Raw genomic sequence first — 22,476 nt, 5'->3', positions numbered from 1 at the left:
GGGGGAGGAGAGGAGTTTGTGGCACAACTTGACTCGAAGAAGAGATCGTTTGGTAGGACATGTTCTGAGGCATCAAGGGATCACCATTTTAGTACTGGAGGGCAGCATGGAGAGTAAAAATCATAGAGGGAGACCAAGGGATGAATACACTAATCAGATTCAGAAGGATGTAGGTTGCAGAAGGTGCTGGGAGGTGCAGCACAGGATAGTGTCATGGAGAGCTCCATCAAACCAGTCTCTAGACTGAAAACGACGGCGTTTTCAAAGGAGGCAACAAGGAAGAGCCAGGAAATTACCAGCCAGTAATTACTACACCTGCCTCATCTAAAATAGTGGAGAGTGTAATTAGAGAGAGTAGCAAATTATATAGAAAAATGGGGGACTCTTAATGATGTGCTACATGAGTTTAGGAAGGATTCAGCTACACAGCAATAGCTGAATTCACAGTGTGTGTAACTAAAGCACTAGACCAACAAGAGTTTGTGATATGTTTCTTGACCTTTCAAAAGCCTTTGATTGTGTAAGCAACAGCTTATTTGGTAATAAGCGTAAGTGTTGTGGCGTAAGGCATAATCGGACTGATATCATAAAATTGTTAATGGAAAACAGAACAGTGAACAGAAATAACAATAAATTTGAACAAACTGTAAAATCCCAGATGGAATGTAACAATATAGTGACTATCCTTTTCATAAAATTTGAACAATGCATCATAGAAGTCTATTGAGATTTTGAATTTGTTAAATATGGGGTACCTTAAAGATCAGTACTTAGCTGGCTAATCTTTATTTTAGATGTAAAAGATATGCCTAAAGTAGTAGGTGGAAATGCTGTCGTGTATGCAGAGGACACTTCATTTGTTATAAGCAGTGTTTCGAAAGATGACATGCAAAATCTACAGTCTCTAAATATGGAAAATGGATTGACCAGGAAGACCTTCATCCGAATTACTCACTCTCTATGCATCACCGGCAGTTGATACTAGAAGTGATCACTGTAGCAAGTATATACTAATACCTCTATTGCTGGCCTGTGTTTTGATCACAACAGAGGTAGATTCTTCCTATACGTTGGACAGAGGCCTGAAGATGGCATAGTAAAACACTGCATTCCTTTAAATTAAAATATACATCATAAGTGTTTTAAAAATTTTACAAAATGTTAATTTTAAACATAATTTAACGAAGTGCTCAAATTAAAAAGGTTGTAAGACAGGGATGCAGTCTTTCACCCCTACTGTTCAATCTAGACATCGAAGAAGCCATGAGGGAAATAAAATAAAGGTTCAAGAGTGGAATTTAATTTCAAGGTAAAAGGATATCAATGACATTTCTCTCATTAGAAATATACTTTTATGACAAATATTATTTATCTAATTTTCCCATGTCAAGCACCTTTACACTGTCACATCCAGGCATTATAAGTTTCTCTTTAAGGGCAACCAAGAGCACAGGAAGACTTTAGTGCCATAAAACTGAATGACAAGTGTACTAACAAACAATCTGAAATTGGAAATATTTTCAATAATCTATTTTAAATGTTGTGGAGAAAGTAGGATCTAGATCTTCACTAGAAGCGGCAAGGCTTCTAATAGAAGAAGTCATACCTGTGCAGTTTGAAACAACTGTATTTCCACGAACCTCTCCCTCTGAAATCAGTAAAATAATAAACTCACTGAAAAGTAAAAGCTCTTATGGAATTGATGGCATTTCCAGCAAGATACTGAAAGCTTGTTCCCCACAGATAAGTAGGATTCTCAGCCACGTATGTAATACTCTTTGGAGCAGGGTGTTTTCCCCGATAGACTGAAATATGCCATTGTAAAACCATTGCATAAAAAGGGGATACATCGGATGTCAACAACTATCGTCCAATCTCTTCTGACAGCTATATCAAAAATTTTTGAGAAAGTAATGTATTCAAGAGTAGCCTCCCATATATGTAAAAATAAAGAACTAACAAAATGTCAGTTTGGTTTTCAGAAAGGCTTTTTAACAGAAAATGCTATATACGCTTTCACTGATCAAATATTAAATGCTCTGAATAACCGGACATCACCCATTGGTATTTTTTGTGATCTCTCAAAGGCCTTTGACTGTGTAAATCATGGAATTCTTTTAGATAAGCTAAATCATTATGGTTTGAGGGGGGGGGGGGGGGCAGTGCACAAATGGTTTAATTCATACTTAACTGGAAGAATGCAGAAAGTTGAATAAGTGGTTCATGTAATGTTAATACAACAGCTGATTCCTCAAACTGGGGGCTATCAAGTACAGGGTCCCACAGGGTTCGGTCTTAGGTCCTTTACTGTTCTTGATATACATTAATGACTTACCATTCCATATTGATGAAGATGCAAAGTTAGTTCTTTTTGCTGATGATACAAGTATAGTAATAACATCCAAGAACTAAGTGATGTAATTGTAAATGAGGTTTTTCACAAAATTATTAAGTGGTTCTCAGCAAACGGAATCTCTTTAAATTTTGATAAAACACAGTGTATACAGTTCCGTACAGTAAATGGCACTACTCCAGTAATAAATACTTTTAACAGAAGTCTGTAGCTAAGGTAGAATTTTCAAAACTTTTAGGTGTGTCCATTGATGAGAGGTTAAACTGGAAGCAACACATTGAGGGTCTGCTGAAACGTCTGAGTTTGGCAACAATACTATTAGGGTTATTGCAAATTTTGGTGATAAGAATCACAGTAAATTAGCTTACTATGCCTACTTTCATTCACTGCTTTCGTATGGTATCATATTCTGGGGTAATTCATCGTTGAGTAGAAAAGTATTCATTGCTCAAAAACGTGTAATCAGAATAATTGCTGGAGCCCACCCACGGTCATCCTGCAGACATCTATTTAAGGATCTAGGGATCCTCACAGTATATATATTCACTTATGAAATTTGTTGTTAATAATCCAGCCCAGTTCAAAAGTAATAGCAGTGTGCATAGCTATAACACCAGGAGAAAGGATGATCATAACTATGCAGGGTTAAATCTGACTTTGGCACAGAAGGGGGTAAATTATGCTGCCACAAGTGTCTTTGGTCACCTACCAAACAGCATCAAAAGCCTGACAGATAGTCAACCAACATTTAAAAATAAATTAAAAGAATTTCTAGATGACAACCCCTACTCATTGGCTGCATTTTTAGATATAAATTAAGGGAGGGGGAAAAAAACTAACTTAAGCATTAGTGTCATGCAATATTTTGTGTAATGTAATATCTTGTACAAAAATCTTTCATTAACCTGACACGTTCCACATCATTATGAAGTATCGTTTTCATGATCTATGGAACAAGTATTAATCTAATCTCTAGACCCAAGGCTCCAAGCTTGACATTAATTTTGTTTACTTTGGATTTACTTAAACTCCTACTGTAACCAAAGGTGGTGTTGATGGTTGAGCCTCAAACCAATCTCTCTGAGTAATGTTTGTGAACAGCTCACAGTTTAGCTGTGGTAGAAGATAATATTGGATCAGTAAATGTTCTAGCATTTTGTTAGCACTTTCTTGCTGTCTTTCGATATTTGAGATGGTATGGTGTCATAACTGGTGCCAAGTTTTATTGTGGCAAATGATGCTCAGCCCACTGCTTATACTGTTTTCTTAAAATGTTTCATATAAGAAGTGGCGTTGCAGAAGGTAAACCTGCTGTTTTCATGTCTTCAACATTAAAATCTAATTTATGGTGACCCATTCAGTTCTAATGAGACATTAACTGTTTTTCAAAACAATTTGCTTGTCTTATTGTGCTACACATTTCCTGTAAATGTCAGTTTCATAGAGTACTACAAGGACCTTAATAAGATTGTAGGCTTCTATAAAGTAAAGTACAGCAATTCAATAGTATTTTCATGGTTTTCTTCCATTGGATGGAGGTCCTGCATTATTGTTGTATGCAACCATTAATGCCAGCATAATTTCTCAAAACATTGTATCTGCCATCAACTTGCTTTGCAGGTTGTTATTTTTACTGAATGCAGATGTGTTCAGAATTGAGAAACTTGATGTTGGTGAACAGGGGACTTATCAGATCAATCAAATAGAATCATAATTTAGTGAGCACACTCTGCAATCACAGGTTGCCATTGTACCAGAGTGGTACTTGTTACAGAGGATGGGATAATAGTCAGTAAACTTGATCATAAACTTATCAACCTCTCTAAAAAGAAACCCCAGCCTCAAGATCAGCTTCCCAAATTAGTGAATAGTTGTATTTGCTGAACACTCTGCAGTTTCCAACATTTGGGACACTATTTGTGTGAGGGTCCATGGCAAAGTTGGTACCTTGCGGTGGAACCACAAGTAAACATAGGCGCTGCAAGATGAGACAATAATGAGAGATGTCGGGGTGGTCTGCAATCATCAGTGAAGACTGCAGCAGGGTCACATTATGGAGCCAGCAGTGTTGCAGTTATCTTAGAACTATGTAGCGAAGTTTGTCAATTGAACTTTGAGAGAAGATGCTATTATCTTGTACTGTATTGAGGGATAACTTAGTGTTCAAAGGCAATAACAAATACACGTAACAGTCCTGTGTACATAGATTGTTTCAGAGTCAAGTATACATTTTATTCCACCTATAGGCCTCCTCCAGAAGTAAATCTAAGAACACAGTACAGAGTTGAGTGTTAATTCATCTTTCATAATAATTTGCACCCCACCATACAGTGAATGACAGAGGGTACCACTTACCACCACTTGTCATTTCCTTTCCTGCTCCACTCTCAAATAGTGCAAAGGGAAAATGAATGTCTGTTTAATGAGCCCTAATTTCCCTCATCTTATATTTGTAGTCTGTACATAAAATGTATGTTGGTAGCAGTAGAATTGATCTGCAGTTGGCCTCAAATGCTGATAGTGCCGCTTCTCTAAATTTTCACAATATTGTGAAAAGAGCATTGTCTTTCCCTCACAGATTCCCATTAGAGTTCCCAAATCATCTCTGTAAAACTTGGGTGCTGATCAAATTTATCAATAAGAAATCTAACATCGTGCTTCTGAATTCCTTCGATGTCTTCCTTTAATCAGATATGGTGGAGATTCCCAAACACTAAAGCCATACTCGAGAATGGGTGGCACTAGTGTTCTATATGCCATGTTTATGTATAAGCTACACTTAACTAAAATTCTCCCAATAAAATGTAGTTGAGCATTCACCTACCCGGCTTCCAACCTGATACGCTCTTCCATTTCATATTGCTTTGCAGTGTTATACCTAGGTACTGAATCACTGTGACTGTCAAGTAGCACATTACTAATGCTGTAATCGAACATTGTTTCCCTTACTCATTTGCAGTAACTTAATGTTTTCTGCATTTAGAGCAAGCTGCCATTCATCACAAGTAGAAATTCTGTCAGTCATCTTTTATCCCCTTACAGTCACTCAAGGGCGACACCATCCCACATATTACAGTGTTGTGAGGAAACAGCAGTTCACCCTGTCTGCCACATTATTTATGTAAAAGTTCGACTGGTTTACTTCAAGTTGTTACACAATGCTCTAATAAGCGTTCACAGACATAGGGTATATATTTTTTTAAATATATATGTAATAAATAAAGGGGTAACACTGTGATCAGAAATCTCATAGTTTACTTTTACTGTAATGAACATTTGGACGGACATAGGTTGTATATTTTTTAAATATATCAATATATATGTAATACATAAAGAAGAAACATTCTTTCCAAAATTTCAAAATCCTTGGTCGATTTACTTTAAACTTTTACATTGTACTCTAATAGACATTGGGACAGATACGGTCTACATATTTTTTAAAAAGAAATGTACAGGTTTTCTGTAAGTGTTCTACTGTGAAACTGCAGTTTTGTTTCCATTCTCACAAACTACTTCATTCTCCCATAGGTATTCTTTCTCATTATATATAATTTTTAAAAAATAGTATGCCCAACAATGCATAATTTTGTTTTCATCCTCAGTTATTTTTTTCCTTCCTCACTGTTTGTTTTCATAGAAAACAGAAAGGTTGTGTGTAGCTTATGGGTTTATGATTTGAATAATACTACAGAATACAAATTTGCAATTACAATAACTGAGACTCAAGGACAGAGAGAGGAGGGAAGAAGATATGTACAGGTGGGTGGGGGGGGGGGGGGGGGGGGGAAGAGACATAGAGAGAGGTGGGAGGAGGAGATGGAGAGAGATGGGGCAGGAGAAAACAGGCGGATGGTGGATAAGGTTATGGACAGATTGGGGGGTTGAAGTGGATACAGGAGGAGGAGAATAGGATTAGGATGTATATCCAATTTCCATATGTGTTTAGCTGTTGCAAATCATTGCTGGGTTTGCTAGTTACTGTGTAAAGAAAAGTCATCATGTAACGATGTTATCAAATTACTAGAAAAGTAGGTGACCAATTTACTGAAGATACATACATGATACTTCAACAAACATTCGGATGAAAATAGGCTACATATTTCTTTTCAATATATATGGTATATATGTATACATCTAATATACAGAAGCACTGTTATTAGAAAAAATCTCAAAGTACTTGGCTGATTTACTTCAGACTTTTCATGATACTCTGAACATCGAGATGGATATATAAAAAGGGGAAATATTGTTCCCAAAATATCAAATTTCTGGACTGATCTACTTTATACATTTTTACATGGTACTGTAATAAACTTCCGGACATACATAGGTTTGTGTGTGTGTGTGTGTGTGTGTGTGTGTGTGTGTGTGTGTGTGTGTGTGTGTGTGTGTGTGTGTGTGTTTTATATATAACACAAACAGAAAAATGTTGTTGGCAAGTCTTAAAATATTCTCAACCGACTGACCAATTTACCATAAAATTTTTATATGATACCCTAATAAACATTCAGACTGACATGGGCTATATATTTATTTAAACAACAATGTACAGGTATTCTGTTAAAACAGACTGCGAGGAAGAAAATGCTGCACTGTGCTCTGCTGTGAAAATCTGTGGTTTTGTTTCTCACAGTCAGTTTTAATTAAGATGCAAGGGCACCAAACCATTAGACAAATTGTTTCTGCCATATATATTAATTCTCATGATATATATTTTAAACAAACATTGTATATTCAGGGAGAGAAGGTGGACAGGGGGTGGCAGGAAATGTATGTGGAGGAGGTAGAGATGATGGATAGAGGAGGGAGAGGAGGAGGTGGACAGATACAGAGAGAGGGGAAGAGCAGTGGAGAGAATGGAAGGAGAAGATGGGCAGGGAGAGGGTGGAGAAAGAGATCAGATTGTATATCCAATTTCTGTAGATATTTAATAATTGTGAAGCATTGCTGGATTCACCAGTAGAGAAGAGCGGTCCTACCACACTTTCCTGGGCCACTCCTGATCATACCCATGTCTCTGAACACTGCCCTTGGAGGCAAATGTACTGGGTTCTATTACCTAATATTTGAGCAACTCAATGTATGGTAACATAATCCATATGCTCGGACCCCTATCCACAGTGTGCATTGGGACACTGTGTCAGAGTTGCTGAAAACTATAGCAGCAATTCCACTGTGGAATCCACCAGTGATCATAGAGCACAGTACTGCTGTATTCATATGCCTCAAGCTATGACATACATGAAACGAAAGGCATTTTGATAAATCTTGTTGGTTTGGCCATAGTATTGGCATGTAAGGGTGCAGTCTCTCTCTCTCTCTCTCTCTCTCTCTCTCTCTCTCTCTCTCTCTCTCTGTATCCCCCCCCTCCCCCACCCCACCTCCTCTACAATCTCTGTGTCTGGTAATGTGTGTCAAAACCATGGATTTATTTGGCTTTTAATAGTAAATCCTGTGCATCTCTATAAAATAAAGATAAAGAAACTCGGACTAAAAAGGTTCGTGCCATAAACCTCTTCAGAGAAGGTCTGTAAGGCAGTTCAACATTGGTTAGCTGTTCTTGCAAGAGTACTTTTCCAGATTAGATAAAAAAGTTTTCAGATTCTTTAATTACATAGATCTAGGCTTTCTGAGAGATAGATTCAACTAAAGAGGGCAAGAGAACCATGGCAACAGTTTCTGTACTCCATAGATAGTTCCAGCAAACTTTCCACTGCACAAGGGGTGATCAGGATTTCCTGGAAGTGTCTATTTTCTTGTAATGTGGATCAGTTCAGTTAGCAGGTGGACTTCTAATTGTCTACATTTTGTCATACAATAGGAAGTTACAATGAAATTTGTTAATGTCTCAAACTTTGGCAAGAAGCCATTGTCCATCTTCACACCAGGGAAGGTTTGTACTTGACTGAGCAATTATCATAGTGTTTCTCACTAACAGTGCAGGGAAGATGTCAGCTGCACACTAATATGTGTTTTAAAGTGTTTTTGTCTGTAGTCCCATGGTTGTAGAGTCATGTTGTCTTAACATGACCCCCCTCCCCCCCCCCCCCCCCCCCCTCTGCCAAACAAGAGATGGCTATAGAACTAGTTTTTCCACACAAGTAGCAACTGATAAGTCTTTTTCTGTAAAAAAAAGAAAAAAACTTCAGTAGTGCTATTATATCTATAAACACCTGTGTGAATTGTCCTGAAAACTTTTCACAGTCTGATGTTTAAAAACATTCTAGAAAATTTGTGTGTCTAAAGTTACAGGCATTTTCAGTCACACTGTTGTGTTGCCACACATAGACATGATGTATAAAAATTGTAGGGTGTGTAACCCATTGTCTATAGTTGTAAAAGATGGTGTAGGCACTACAGACAGTCAATAAATAACATGAGTATTTTTTACACTATGGACAAAGTAATTTCAATTACTCATAACTTAAGTCTTCTGTTTTCTCTGTTACATTTTAGTACTCATACGGTAACTGAACTGTCTGTTCAGTAATGTTGATCGAACACTGACAGTTATTTTCTATTACTGAATGTCAGTAGTGTCAAGCTAGTTCGTAATTGGGGGTCTGGCTGCAAGTCCTCAGAGCTGGGCTGGAGCTCAGAGTGCAGCATCTTAAAAAGAAATCATCTGCAGGGGAACCTATAGGAAGATGGTGTGTCCTGGAGAGTCACTCACACTACTGGTGTGTTTAAATGATTCTTCTTCCACAGAGATGTGAGTGGCCTATCATGTGTGGTCAAAAAAGACACAGGCGATATTGCATCACCCACAGGTTGTAAGATCTGGTTTTATAGTGTGTTCATACAATATTAACATGGTTGTAGATGTATGCTATATTGTTTGTGGAGCTATATTGTGTAAAAATGAATATGAACTGTTGGGCACTATGAAGAAATATTGTTAGACACAGTGACATTTTTGGACCAACTGTATTTACAATATGTATGCGCAGGGTGGTGAAAGGCTGTGTAAACTTGCTTGCAACCCCTCTTAGTATGAGCAGCATGCAAAATAATTTTGTAACTCGCGCACTTGCTTGTCATACCTTACCATTCCTCTTCCAACCCTGAAAATATTTTATGATCGAGACTATTTAGGAATTGTCCATACTTCACATTTTATGTTACTTTTTTTTATATACCATTTTTAACCAATAGGGAATACAACAATGGCCTTGCATTTGGCAGGAGCTCTATTAAGACTAGTCCAGCCATCCAAATTTCAGTTTGTTGTGTTTTCTACAATTAGTTGAGATAAATGTGGGGATCATGTTTTGAAAAAGAATAATTTCCTTCCAAATCTTAAAGCTTCTGCTTCATTGCTAATTGTGTCATTGTTGATGACAAACACTAATCTTTCATTGTGTCTGTCTTTAATTGGCTCAAATTTGAGTGGTAATACTGCCACCAGCACATTAACATCCATAACATAAGGATGTCATACCATTACACTGGTTAAAATATGTATTAATTATAGAATTATAAACATTCTGTAGAAAGTAATAAGCTAAAAGATTTTTGTTTTTGAGAATTTTGTACTAAAATCATGGGTATTTCATTTTTCAGGTTATATTTATTATACACTTCATATTATCAACATGGTGAGTAGACTCCATTGTTCTTAATGTTACCATTCTAAAATGCTTTAACAATAGCCTCCATTCCTAATCAACTTAAAGGAAGTTTGTGAATGTACTGCTAGACAATTTACACAACAGTTGTTTGATATTCTAGTTACTAACACTGCTAGCAGGGCAATTAAAGTATGCACGTCCCTTCACTTTCAGGGCCTTACAAGGCGACTGGTGTCCAGATTCATATTTCTTTTACTCACTTCTATTCTTCATTGCTCTTTTCTGGGCTATTAAGGACAAGGAATCTTCTGATGCAACAGAAATGGTAAGTTGGGACATACAGGACTGCAGTAATTTTATTTCCTATAAGTGAATTTTTCTTAAGATGATTTTCTCTCTTTTTGACTAGATATTTTCCATGTGACTGGAGACAAAAAGCTGTATAATAGACATAACTTCTAAAAGCAATTAACTATAAGTATCTTTTATCAAAATGAAGCCTAAAGTTTTTTGTATAGTTTCAGACTTCTAGTAATTTTTGATGGCTTGAGCTTTTTTCCCAAATGTTATGTTTGTACTCACTCCTTCTGTAGTGTAGAATTAACCTAATTCGGAGTTTCAAAAAGCATATATCCTATCTGTTGAAGTTCTCTTCAGTCGCCACTTCATTGCATCAGTGCTGGTGAAAAATGATTGCTGTTTGAGTTGAAATTCATACCATCTTGCTTTGGTGATATTCTTACTTAACTGTTCTCCAGTTTCAGTGTGAAATTAAATACAATTTGTTTCTTTGTGTGCCATTGCTGGGCTATCCCACCACATATTTTGCTCATCTAGCTGTTTTCAATGTACCACAGTGATACAAAGCAAGTAGAAATGAAGTTTGGTATGACACACTTATGGTCTATCAAGCTGGGAAACAACCTCAAATTGGCCTACAGAAGGCACCCCCCCCCCCCCTTCTCTCTCTCTCTCTCTCTCTCTCTCTCTCTCTCTCTCTCTCTCTCTCTCTCTCTCTCTCTGCAGTCCAGGTAGATTGTTGACTGGGGTGATGGGTTGTGTTGTGTGGAGTGAGTAAGGGAATGATAGATGGGAACATGGAGGTTTGGAAAAGGGTGACTCATAGCTTGGCGGGGGCAGTAGGTTTGAGAGAGAGAAATGCAACACTTAAACATTTTAACTGGAGAATTCTTGCAGTGCATGATGATGAAGGGATTTCAGTGGGATAGGGTGGCACGACAGAGGAAGAAGACTGGGGGTGGGACTGTAGGGGGTTAGCACAGAGTGATGCCATCAGGATTACAAGAATGTGGGATGTGTTGAAAGGGTAACTCCTATCTATGCAGTTCAGAAAAGCTGGTGCTAGGGTGAAGGGTTCATATGGCACGGATTGCGAAGCAGCCATTGGTTGGGCCCTGCAACCAGCTTTGAGAAAGAAGTAGCAACACTTTCTGCAGGACCTGTCCATTTTGGAGGACAATGCTCATGCACATACGATGCAAATTGTGACTGATTTGGCTCGAAAGTGCTGTACCACCCACCACACTCCACAGGCTTAAGCCCATGTGACTACAACTTTAGGAATAAAGTGAAGGAGGCACTTCATAGCATTCGCTTCACAGCTGTTAGATATTTGTCAGGCAATACACTGCTCCACTCGAACTGTCAATGCAACTGCCACTGCAAAAGGTATCCTATGACTTCCAGTTCGCTGGCAAAGGGTTATACACAATGCTGGTGACTATTTTATAGGGCAGTAAAACTATGAAACATGTGTCTATTGTGTATAGGCTGTAAATAAATAGTTGCCACTATTAAAGTTCCAACCCTCAAACAAACATTTGCTGTACTACTTTTATATTATCTTTAGATCCAAAAAGATTTAATCTGCATGTGTTTTCTTAGTAGCTGGTTCCGACAAAGTAACAAGAGCTTTCTCATTTATGAATGTATTTTCATGTACATAAGAAATATTTGTCACTGAATATGTAACATAGTTCCTTTGGTGTTAAAACCAACCTTTTTATGCTGATTTGTTGTTTCAGGCGTTGATGCTGAATGTCTTGTGCATCGCTTTAGATATTGTAATACTTATCATCTATTTTCCTTCAAGTTCAAGAGGTAAGTACACCTATAAGGGAATTTGTCTGGAATACATTGTTTTGGTTTAGACAGTTAGTAGAGTTTGATCTCTTTCAGTAACCTTAGTTCATTAATTTAGTGTTCATTGATAGTGATCATTTGTTACTTGTGTTATTGGAAAATGCTGCTGAAGTTTCTGCATTTACATGATAGGAAGTGTATATTTTAACGGTATCAAAAAATGTCTGTCATTATCAGTGTGTCTTTACTCAGTGATTGACTTGATGGATGCAGCTGTTCTGTTAACTGATTCTGCCATTTTCATTCATCTGTTTCTTATAGGGCATGAATATGAGGGATAAAAATACAGGCATCTCTTTATGAATTTCCATGTAACTATCTGAAACTAAATGTTTCACATAAAATGAACACTTTTCTTCTCGTTGATTTATACAAGAGGAATGAAAACATTGTAGGTTTCAGGATGTTAGCATGAAACCTCTGTTTCATGTACAGAACAATATCCACAAAAAATAGAGTAATTCCATTCAAGTAATGACCCTGGAAGGGATGCCAAACTCCTTGCCATAACCATTCTCCCAGAGGTGCTAGTTCAACAGCACTGTAGGAGAAACCATATGATTTGAAATCAAAACTTTGTTTCATAAAATTAAAGTTAAATCAGTAATTTATTGTGAAGGAGGAAAATCAACATTATACTATGTTAAATTCTAGTTTTAAGATATTTTAGTGTTGTAGAATCTAACTTTAATAATTGTTTAATTTTACACGCTATATGAAAACCAAATCATTGTTAAAACAGAATTTGTAGGTTTACATATTTCAGTTCTGTTTGCTATATCCTGCTCAAATTATGACACGGTCATTCAAGAATCCCTCTCCTGTGCGATAGCACTTTTTGACTAACACGCTGTACAATTATCTCTTCAGCAATCTACCCTAGATTTTATGTACTATATGGTTTGGGTAAATAACTGTAGGTTGGGGCTGGAAGCATGAATTTTTATTTCTAGCACTGTACATAAGCTGGAAATTACTTACTGAAATTGCTGAATTTATGTGAAAACTCTTAAATCTTAAATCTTTTTAAATAAAATGAACTTTATTAATATTCTGCATATTTGTTCTTCATGTCCTTGTATTTATTTCTCAACATACGTTGGTGACAGGCATTTCTCCCAGCGAAAGACTAGTTTGTTAGGACCATCAATGTAGAATGTTTGACTTTGTTCAGAGTCCCAACCTCACCTCTGCTTGCAACACTTAGTCACTATCAAAGTGAAGTCCTTGAAGGCATTCTTTAAGTTTCGGAAAAAGGTGAAACTCGCTAAAGGAGAGGGTGTTCCATGTATCGAAGTTTTTGAAGTCAAAACTCGATTACGTATATCATTTCTCATACACTGATATAGTTGTTACAGGCCCCCATGTTACATGCTAAAATTTGGAGCCCTCTAATGGCAGTGGGATGAAAAAATATATTTATGAAAAATAAATATGTAAAATGTTTCTTTTATTTAAAGAACTTTGATTTTTTTTACATAAAAAAAATTCAGAGGCATTACTTTTGATCACGCGCTTGTAGATTAGCATTGCATATAGAGTGAGTTAGAGCATACGTTTACAGGCACGAAACGCTTAATATATTCCAAGGACATAGCCACAATTTTGTCAAATGAGGATTCAAATTTATTAGAGGACCATAAAAAGGCTCATCTTTTTATGTTAAAATACATTAAGAAAAGTAAATAGATTTTATGTACATAAATTGCTTCTGGGAAGCCTTCACATAAACAGTAAATACCCAGATGCACAGTTAAATATTTCTGTATCACAGAGGCCCCCGCCATGGGGCTCGCCACTCTTCGGTGGGTTTGTGCTTGGCTACCATAGGGCCCCAGCCTTTGCAGCATCTTTTCCCTTCCATGCTGCATGTCTCTCCTCTTGCTCTTTTTTCCCCTCCCTTGGGAATATGTCTGGGATGTTATTGGGAATGTTCCACGTTGTCAGTGACTGACATAAGAACAGTCTCTCCACTGCTTTTCTTTCCCTTTCTTTGTTTCCCTTCTCCTGTCCTTCCTCCACTTTCACGCTTGAGGTTCCTCTTTTTCTTCTTACTCCCTGTGCGCTCCTGAAGACTGGTCTATGCATCTGATGCATCACAGGTGACTGAGTAATGCGTAATTCCCAGCCCAGGGTCAACAATTGCACATACCCCCTGGTACAGGCCAGGCCCAGGGAGGGGTGATTGCCTGAGCTGCTACCTTCCCAAATTGCTGATTCGTCCCTCTGTCAGGTGTTCGGGAGACGTGACCTGAGGTGTGAACAATCACCTAACGCGGGTGCGCCCCCTTGTGAAGGCGCCCCCCCCCCCCCCCCCCCCCAGTTGGAAGGAGCACGCTATCGGAGACGATGGCAATCGTGGGGATTTTCTCATAATGAGCCAATCATCTTCACACTCAATGACTATGAAATGTAAATGGACTGAGGCAATGGATTCAAAGACCCTTCCAGGTGCAGCACAGTTTGTAGTGGTTTCATGTACTGAAGAGTCAGTCCTTCGCAGCGGTAAACCTGTTAATTATTCAGAAAGGTGTTGATGCAGTTGCCAGCCCTATGAAATCGTGATATCGTTTACAGAATTGCACTTTACTTTTGGAGGCTACTTTGGATTCTCAAGCACAACTACTGCTTGCCACCTCACATCTCCGTGGGTATCCTGTCCCCTTTCGTAATAAGTCTTCGTAGGCTGGCACTCGGCAGCCACTGAGGTGACACTCCATTTTTTTCCTCCTCTAGAATAGCAGTGTCCCTGTGTACTCTGCCTTCAGCAAACAAAATTGTGTCCTCGTGACTTTGAGCTTTCGCATTTCTTCCTGGTCCATTTTGACCTTCCCCCTAATGTAGGCATTCCATCTCAAGGGGGAGTCGTGCTGCTCATACGGGATGACATTGATAGTCAACCCATTTCCCTGGCTACCTGTTTTCAAGCTGTTGCAGTTCGCTCTTTTCCTCCCTCACCTAACTTTTTACCTTTGTACCATCCCTCTGTCATTTGATGTCACTAGAGCAGACTTCTCCCAGCTTACTGGGCAGTTATCTCACCCTTTTCTGCTACTAGGTGACTTTAATGTACATCATCCTCGTCGGGATTCTCCCAGAACCTGTCAGAGATCAGCCCTTGTGGCTGACCTTCTTAATCAACTTAACCTCTTCTGCCTTAACACAGGAGCATCCACATTCCTTTCAGACTCCTCACACATCTATTTGCATTTGGACCTATCCTTCTGCACTGCCCAGCTTGCCCATCATCTGGCACCTGACTAAGGCTGACTGGCGGATTTACTCCTCCCTGGCGACCTTCGTAGAAAAAGATTTCCCCAGTTCTGATGAACAGGTGGAATATCCTACAAATGTTACCTGTACCGCTGCAGAATGTTCCATTCCTCACACTTCCCCTTTACCCCGCTGCATCCCAGTCCCTTGGCAGACTGAGATGTGCTGCGACGCAATTCGTATGTGGAGACGTGCTCTCTGTATTTTCAACTGTCGTCCTACGATGACAAACTGCATTCATTATAAACAGATGTGTGCAGTGTGGTCACATTACTTGGGATAGCAAAAAGCTAGCTGGAGTTCATTCACCAGTTCTTTTAACAGTTCCACCCCTTCCTCTCTGCCGGCCGCGGTGGTCTCGCGGTTCTAGGCGCGCAGTCCGGAACCGTGCGACTGCTACGGTCGCAGGTTCGAATCCTGCCTCGGGCATGGATGTGTGTGGTGTCCTTAGGTTAGTTAGGTTTAAGTAGTTCTAAGTTCTAGGGGACTGATAACAACAGTAGTTGAGTCCCATAGTGCTCAGAGCCATTTTTTGAACCTTCCTCTCTGTTTTGTGGGCCAACCTCAGACGGCTGTCTGGAACCAAGATCCATTCCCCGATTTCTGGCCTGACAGTAGCAGATGATATCATAGAAATAGGGTCAATCTCCAACAGCTTGGACTGCCATTTTGCAGAGTGCTTCCCTCAGGGGCTCAGCATTTGTTTGGTGAGTACGGGCTTGGCGACCCCGGGGTTCCTGAGCTGGGGACTGGTAAGTGCCACCAGTCCTCTGTCACCGTAAGCTCTAGTCATACTTCACGACCACCGTGCGGTGCGCGGTGGAATGTTGTGTTTCGGAGAACTGGGGTCTTGGCTTCACTGCCTGGACTGCGAGGAAGGTAGCCTCTATAAAAACCTCTGTGAAGAAAAAAAAAAAAAAAACCTCAAGGTGTGCTACGTGCTGAGGTGGTGAATTGCGAGCCACCTCTGGAGCACCTGTCACACCCCACTTGAATCAGGCTTGCAGGGCTCTGCCTGGGTCGACAGTTGGTTTCCCTAGCGTCTCGTGGGATCTATGTGGAACTGTCTCCTGAAACTAATACTACTAACGGCATGTGTGTACTGTCAGGCAACACCTACACCCACTCCTCAAAGAGAGCTCGGTTGGTCAGTCCTCCCGAAAAGTTTTCGAGTAATAGTAACAGAGCATTAGTATGCCATTACACTTTTATTGTAATAAAGTGAAACGGGTGGGAAGATACCCCTTCCTATATTAACAAAGCATTGGAAGGTATTGCTGGGTCTATGAAAAGTGTCAAATGACTATGTAACGGAACGCTTTTGGTGGAAACTGCTAATTCCCCCCAAATATCTAAGCTTATGAGATGTAAGGCCTTAGGCGACTACCCAATCGAGGCTGAATTGTATAACAACCTTGTAAGGGTGTGGTTACCTGCTGAGATACCATCAAGATGGGCCTCGCAGAGTTGCGTGAAGAGTGGAAGAATGTGGGCGTCAAAGAGGTGCAGAATTATGTGAGTAGTCAGTGACAAATTGGAAAAATCGTCAATGTTTGTTCTAATGTTTAGTACTCCTGAATTACCGGAATATATCCTTGTCGGCTCTATCTGCCATAAGGTTTGACCATTTGTTCCTAACCCCATGCGATGTTATAAATGTCAAAGATTTGGCCATACCACTATGGGATGTAATGGGAAGGCTACATGCAGCAATTGTGGAGGCCTCACTCAAGAGTCAGAGACTTCTTGTACACTTCCTCCGAAATATGTTAACTGCTCTGGGGATCACCCAGTGTGGAGCAGAAAGTGTGGGGTTTACAACGAGGAAACGAAAATTCAAGAGTTGAAAGTACAGAGACGCATACGCTATGGTGAAGCTAAAAAGGCTTACAAAGCCATGCAACCACCAGTTTTTGCAATTTCTTTTGCATCAACCCTTAAAACACAGATAGCTAAGTGTGATGCCTTCACACAAACTCGGACCACATATTAAAGTACAAGCACATGCACTTGTTGCTGTACCTGTGGGGGGGGAAATGCTCCACTTGCAACTGATGTCCCTCGGAAGCCATCAGCAGTAGCCACATACTGCTCCCTAACTTCAGAAGCCACCTAAGCCATCCCAGCAACCCAGGCAGCCTCCTCCTCCTGTCAGTAAAGAAAAACATCGTTCTCAAAGTTGTTCAGTCCATGAAAGCAGAAGGTAAGCCTTCGGAATGACGAGCACTCTGCTTTTCTGATGGCGACTATGCTCTTAAAGATATGGACTTCCAGTCAGAAGAACTAGAGAATGCGGAACTGGCTAACGTTCCCTCTGACTTACCCAGTAAATCACCACCTCCGTGGGAGAAAGGAAAGAAACACCATCGCTACCCAATGGTTTCCATAGGGGCTTCGGTGTTGCAGTGGAATTTGAATAGATATTGCTCACATTTAGAATTGCTGCTGTTGGTCCCGCATAAACCTTTCTGCATCTGCTTACAACACACACACACACACACACACACACACACACACACACACACACACACACACACACACGTGGCTACCACATGTACAGGAAAGATGATACTACTGTAGGCAGGGCTAAAGGTGGAGTGGCTATTTTTCTTGATGACAGAAACCACTCCTCTGTTTTCCCTGTTACTATGACCATCCAAGCAATTGTTGTGAAAGTTTTCTCACCATTTGCTATCACAGGTTCTTTGTACCTACCTGCCTCCCCTCCCCTCCCCTCCCCTATGACACTTTGAATGTGGATGCACTGGCAGACCTTTCCAGGCACTCTCCCGCGCCCATTCCTTCTTGTGGGGGGACTTCAGTGCCCACAATGTGCTGTGGGGCTCAGCTACTACTTGCTCCAGGGGTCGACTGATTGAGCAACTTGTCCATTTTGAGGATATCTGCCTTCTGAATGTGGGTCAGATGACTCACTTCTCCACAGCTACAGGGTCTTTTCAGCTATTGATCTTTGCTTTTGTTCCTTAGCTATTGCAGATTCAGTTTGGGGGAAGTGGCTCCAGATTTACATTCTCGTGACCACTTCCCAGTGTGGATTTGTCTGCCGCCTAGGATAATGACCAACAGGAGACCAAGCAGGTGGATGATACAAAGGGCAAATTGGTTACAGTACAGTTGACATGCTATTTTTGAACAAAAGGATTGTACACAGAATGACTGTCGATTGACAATCAAGGCCAGACGGACAGCTCTTCAGAACTTCAGTGTCCAACTACAGAAAATCTTAATGTCTTCAGGTCTGCGAGAGCACATGCAAGGCGAGTGATCAAAGAACGGAAGAGGGCTTCCTGGAGGTAATTAAAGACTTCCATTAATCGGTCCATTTCCGCTGCGCATGTTTGGGAATCAGTAAGATGTATTTCAGGCAAGGGTAGCCCACATCCCCTTATGGCCTTGTCAAACAATGGGGTCTTGGTGGACATGCCAGAAGAGATGGCTCACATTTTAGCTGAACACTTCTTTACAAGCTCCTGCTGTTCATGTATTGTCAGACTGCAGAGATCAGGAAACTCAATTTTTTGTCGCATAATGTAGTAGTCTACAACCTTGCATTCTCCATGTGGGAACTGGAATCAGCTTTACTGCAGCCAGACACACTGCTTCAGGACCTGATTAGATCCGTTATACCATGCTTCGTCATCTGTGGCCTGAAACGAAAGGTCAGATCATCTCTTGTTTAAATCAGATTTGGTTTGATGGACAGTAATCCATGACTTGGAAGGAGGCAATCTTAATTCCATTCTGGAAACCAGGTAAGAACCCTAGCGCCCCTAACAGTTGTCGGAGTGTCACCCTTACTAGTTGTATGGGTAAGACTCTTGAACACATGGTCAACTGCCACCTCATCTGGCTGCTTGAATCCCAAGGTTACCTGAGCTGCTCCCATTGTGGTTTCAGGTGCTACCGTTCCACTCCTGACAAGTTAATTCTACTGGAGACGGCAATACAGGAGTACTCCTTACGCCGAAACCATTTAGTTTGTGTGTTTTCTGACCTAGAAAAAGGATATGACACTACTTAGAGGTACAACATCCTTTGCAACTTCATGAATGGGAACAACGTGGACGCCCAGCACTTCCGATCCAATCCTTTCTCGAGGACAGGCATTTTTGTTATCGCATTGATGATGCCATATCTGATTGCTATGTTCCGGAGAATTGTGTGCCCCAGGGCAGTGTCCTCAGTGTCACATTGCTATCAAGGGCATTTCCTCTGCAGCTAGGAGTCCTTTCAAATGCTCTTTGTTTGTGGATGACTTTGCAGTCTTCTACTCTTCCTCTGATCACATGACGACGACAAGGCAGCTACAACTGATCATTAGGAGGCTGGAAACCTGGACCCAGACAACTGCTTTTCGGTTCTCACTTGAGAAGACTGTGTGTGTCAATTTTAATCACACTCATCAGTTTTAACCAACCAGAGCTTACAATGGGGGACCGTATTTGTCTTTTTCAAGACACAGTGCGCTTTTGGGTTTATTATTTGACTCAAAATTAACATGGCTCCCACACCTGAAAGACCTACGAACAAAGGGCTTCCAGTTGTTGAACATTTTGAAATTCGTTGGGAGAAAAACATGGGGAGCTGACAGGTCCCGCCTCCTACAGTTTTATAGGCCATTTGTTTGATCACGCTTGGACTATGGCAGTGTGGTCCATGTATTGGCCCGTCCTTGCTACCTCCAGATGTTAGATGCTGTCCACCTTGCGGGCATTCGGATATCGACTGGAGCCCTTCATACCAGCCCAGTTAAGTCTGTGTGCAGTGGTTGGTGAACCACCAGTCTGGCAGCGGCGTATCCTTTTGGCTCGACAGGTGCTGGAAATCTCGTCATCACCCCAGTTGTTGGCATTTAGTTCAGTGCTCCAACCTGCCTTTGAATGACTGTTCAGGAATCCGCCTCAAGTGACCCAGCCATTTGGTATAGGAACGCACTGCTGCTTTCGTGTCTTCGGAGGCCCAAAGTGATTTTAAGCTTGAAGCAGTACCTGAAAAATTGTACTCCAGATATGGTTTTTACTACTTTGTTTTAGTCTATTTTAAGTATGTACCATAGTTTTATCGTTATTTATATAGATGGATCCCACCGGGGGAATGCTCTTGGTTGTTCTGCAGTTTTCCCTGATATGTTTTTTAAAGTGCATCTTCCAGAACAATTTACAAATTATGATGCGGAGTTACATGGCATTCTAATGGCACTGGAGAAGGTTCACAGACATTACCGTAAGAGTTTTCTTGTCTGTTCTGACTCTTAGTTCACTGCAAGCGCTTCACCAAATGTATCTGGTAGACTCAATGATTCAGCTCATCCATGACTGCTCCCCCTGCGGGTTTGGGGGTAAGAATAGGCCCGCGGTATTCCTGCCTGTCGTAAGAGGCGACTAAAAGGAGTCTCCAAAGTTTCGGCCTTATGTGATGGTCCCCTCTTGGGTTTGACCTGCCATTTTCAAAATTTCCATTGTTAGTGCGTGCCTTTTGGGGAAGGACACCTTACGTGGTGTTTTTCTATTGGTCCATCGTGCACCTCCATCTTGCATGCTATTTATTGTTGTGCGGAGGGATTTAAACCCCATGTCTTCTGGGTTGCCTCCTCGTCTTGTGCGCAATCCCCTTTTTAGTGCCCACAACTGTGGACCCTTTCAACACCTAAAATCCAGCACGGTAGCCAGTCCGTTGTGGTGGGGTCGTCATGTACCCTCTTCGTGGTAGCCCCCTGACCACGCAGGGATCGCACTACAGATGCCAGAGCTGTTTCCTCCCCATGCATGCCAAGGAGTATGTGCCCATCTTGTCTGGGGCACGGGGACTCCGGGCAATGGGATATCGGCCAGGTACCCATTGCTTTGGCTGGGTGGCGCCCTTGGGGAGAGCCCTCGTTCGGAGTAGGTGGCATCTGGGTGGATGTGGCGCAATGAAGCGCAATAAATCTCACCAAGCTGGTGGTCGCACTGCCACCAGTGTCTCTAAGCAAGGCAGAATTGAATTTGATGCTGCACAATATGACCCTCAGTCGTTCCCCTCGTTGGCTGCGCCATGGGAGGGACGCAGATCTAGTGCCAAGCTGGAGCCTTATGTTCCACTATACCTTGTCTGCAGCAGGACTGATGGTGACTCCTTTCTTTCGACAAAGCCTATGTTTTTTGTGGAACACCTGGAGGATAAGTTTGGGGAAGTGGCGGGGTTGTCTAAAATGAGGAATGGGTCCATGCTCCTCTAGACGTCCTCCCCAGCCCAGTCACGGGCGTTGCTCTTGTGTGATAAGCTGGGAGACGTCCCTGTTACTGTCACTTCCCACAGTAGCTTAAATATGGTCCAGGGGATTATTTACCATCGTGACCTCTTGTTACAGTCCGATGCCGAGCTGAGAGCTGACTTGGAACGACGTGGTGTGCATTTTGTCCGTCGTGTGCACAGAGGACCCAAGACCAACAGGGTGGCCACCGGTGCCTTTATCTTGGCCTTCGAGGGTGCTGTCTTGCCTGAGAAGGTCAAGGTAATGGTTTACCGTTGTGACGTCAAGCCATACGTCCCTCCCCCGATGTGGTACTTCCAGTGCTGGAAGTTTGGGCATATGTCCTCCCGTTGCCCATCCAGCGCCACATGTCGAGATTGCGGACACCCCTCTCATCCCGATTCTCCATGTGCGCCTCCGCCTGTCTGTGTAAACTGTGGGGAACACCACTCTCCATGCTCGCCGGACTGCCCCGTTCTTCATAAGGAGTGGAAGATTATGGAATTTAAGACCCTGGACCGGCTTACTTATCGCGAGGCAAAACTGAAATTTGAAAGGTTGCATCCTGTCCCTCTTCAGACTTCTTATGCTGCAGCCACGTTATCGTCGCCCTCGCGGGCGGCAGTTGTCGCCTCATCTGTGCCGCCTTCAGTGGGCCCTCGGGGCTGTACATCTGTCTGCCCCCCTCGTGTCTGGGGGCAAGCCTTCCTCTGTTGCCCCCTTAGCAGTTGGGGGCAAACCCCCTTCTGTCACTCCCCCCGCACATGCTTCGGGAGTGACATCTGCTCCAAAACCAGGGGGCTCGATCCCTCCCCCTCCCCCTCCTCCTCCGCCGGCGTTGCCTCTGCCGGTTCCTCTCTCGC

At 41.5% G+C, this 22,476-nt stretch overlaps 1 protein-coding gene across 4 annotated transcripts in view; it reads left to right on the top strand.

Annotated features, from left to right (window-relative positions):
* LOC126298954 (type-1 angiotensin II receptor-associated protein-like) overlaps nt 1–22,476 on the top strand; it is a 98,011-nt gene that overhangs the window by 14,120 nt on the left and 61,415 nt on the right. For all 4 annotated transcript variants that reach the window (XM_049990559.1, XM_049990561.1, XM_049990558.1 and 1 more), the window contains exons 3-5: nt 9,917–9,951; nt 10,138–10,249; nt 11,970–12,045. In XM_049990559.1, coding sequence (XP_049846516.1) covers nt 9,917–9,951; nt 10,138–10,249; nt 11,970–12,045 — 223 coding nt within the window. The remainder of the gene's footprint in view (nt 1–9,916; nt 9,952–10,137; nt 10,250–11,969; nt 12,046–22,476) is intronic.

The sequence above is a fragment of the Schistocerca gregaria genome, chromosome X (assembly GCF_023897955.1).
Source record: "Schistocerca gregaria isolate iqSchGreg1 chromosome X, iqSchGreg1.2, whole genome shotgun sequence".
Lineage (NCBI taxonomy): Eukaryota > Metazoa > Arthropoda > Insecta > Orthoptera > Acrididae > Schistocerca > Schistocerca gregaria.
The sequence above is the reverse complement of the archived record's forward strand: the minus strand, read 5'-3'. Positions and strand labels throughout refer to the sequence as shown.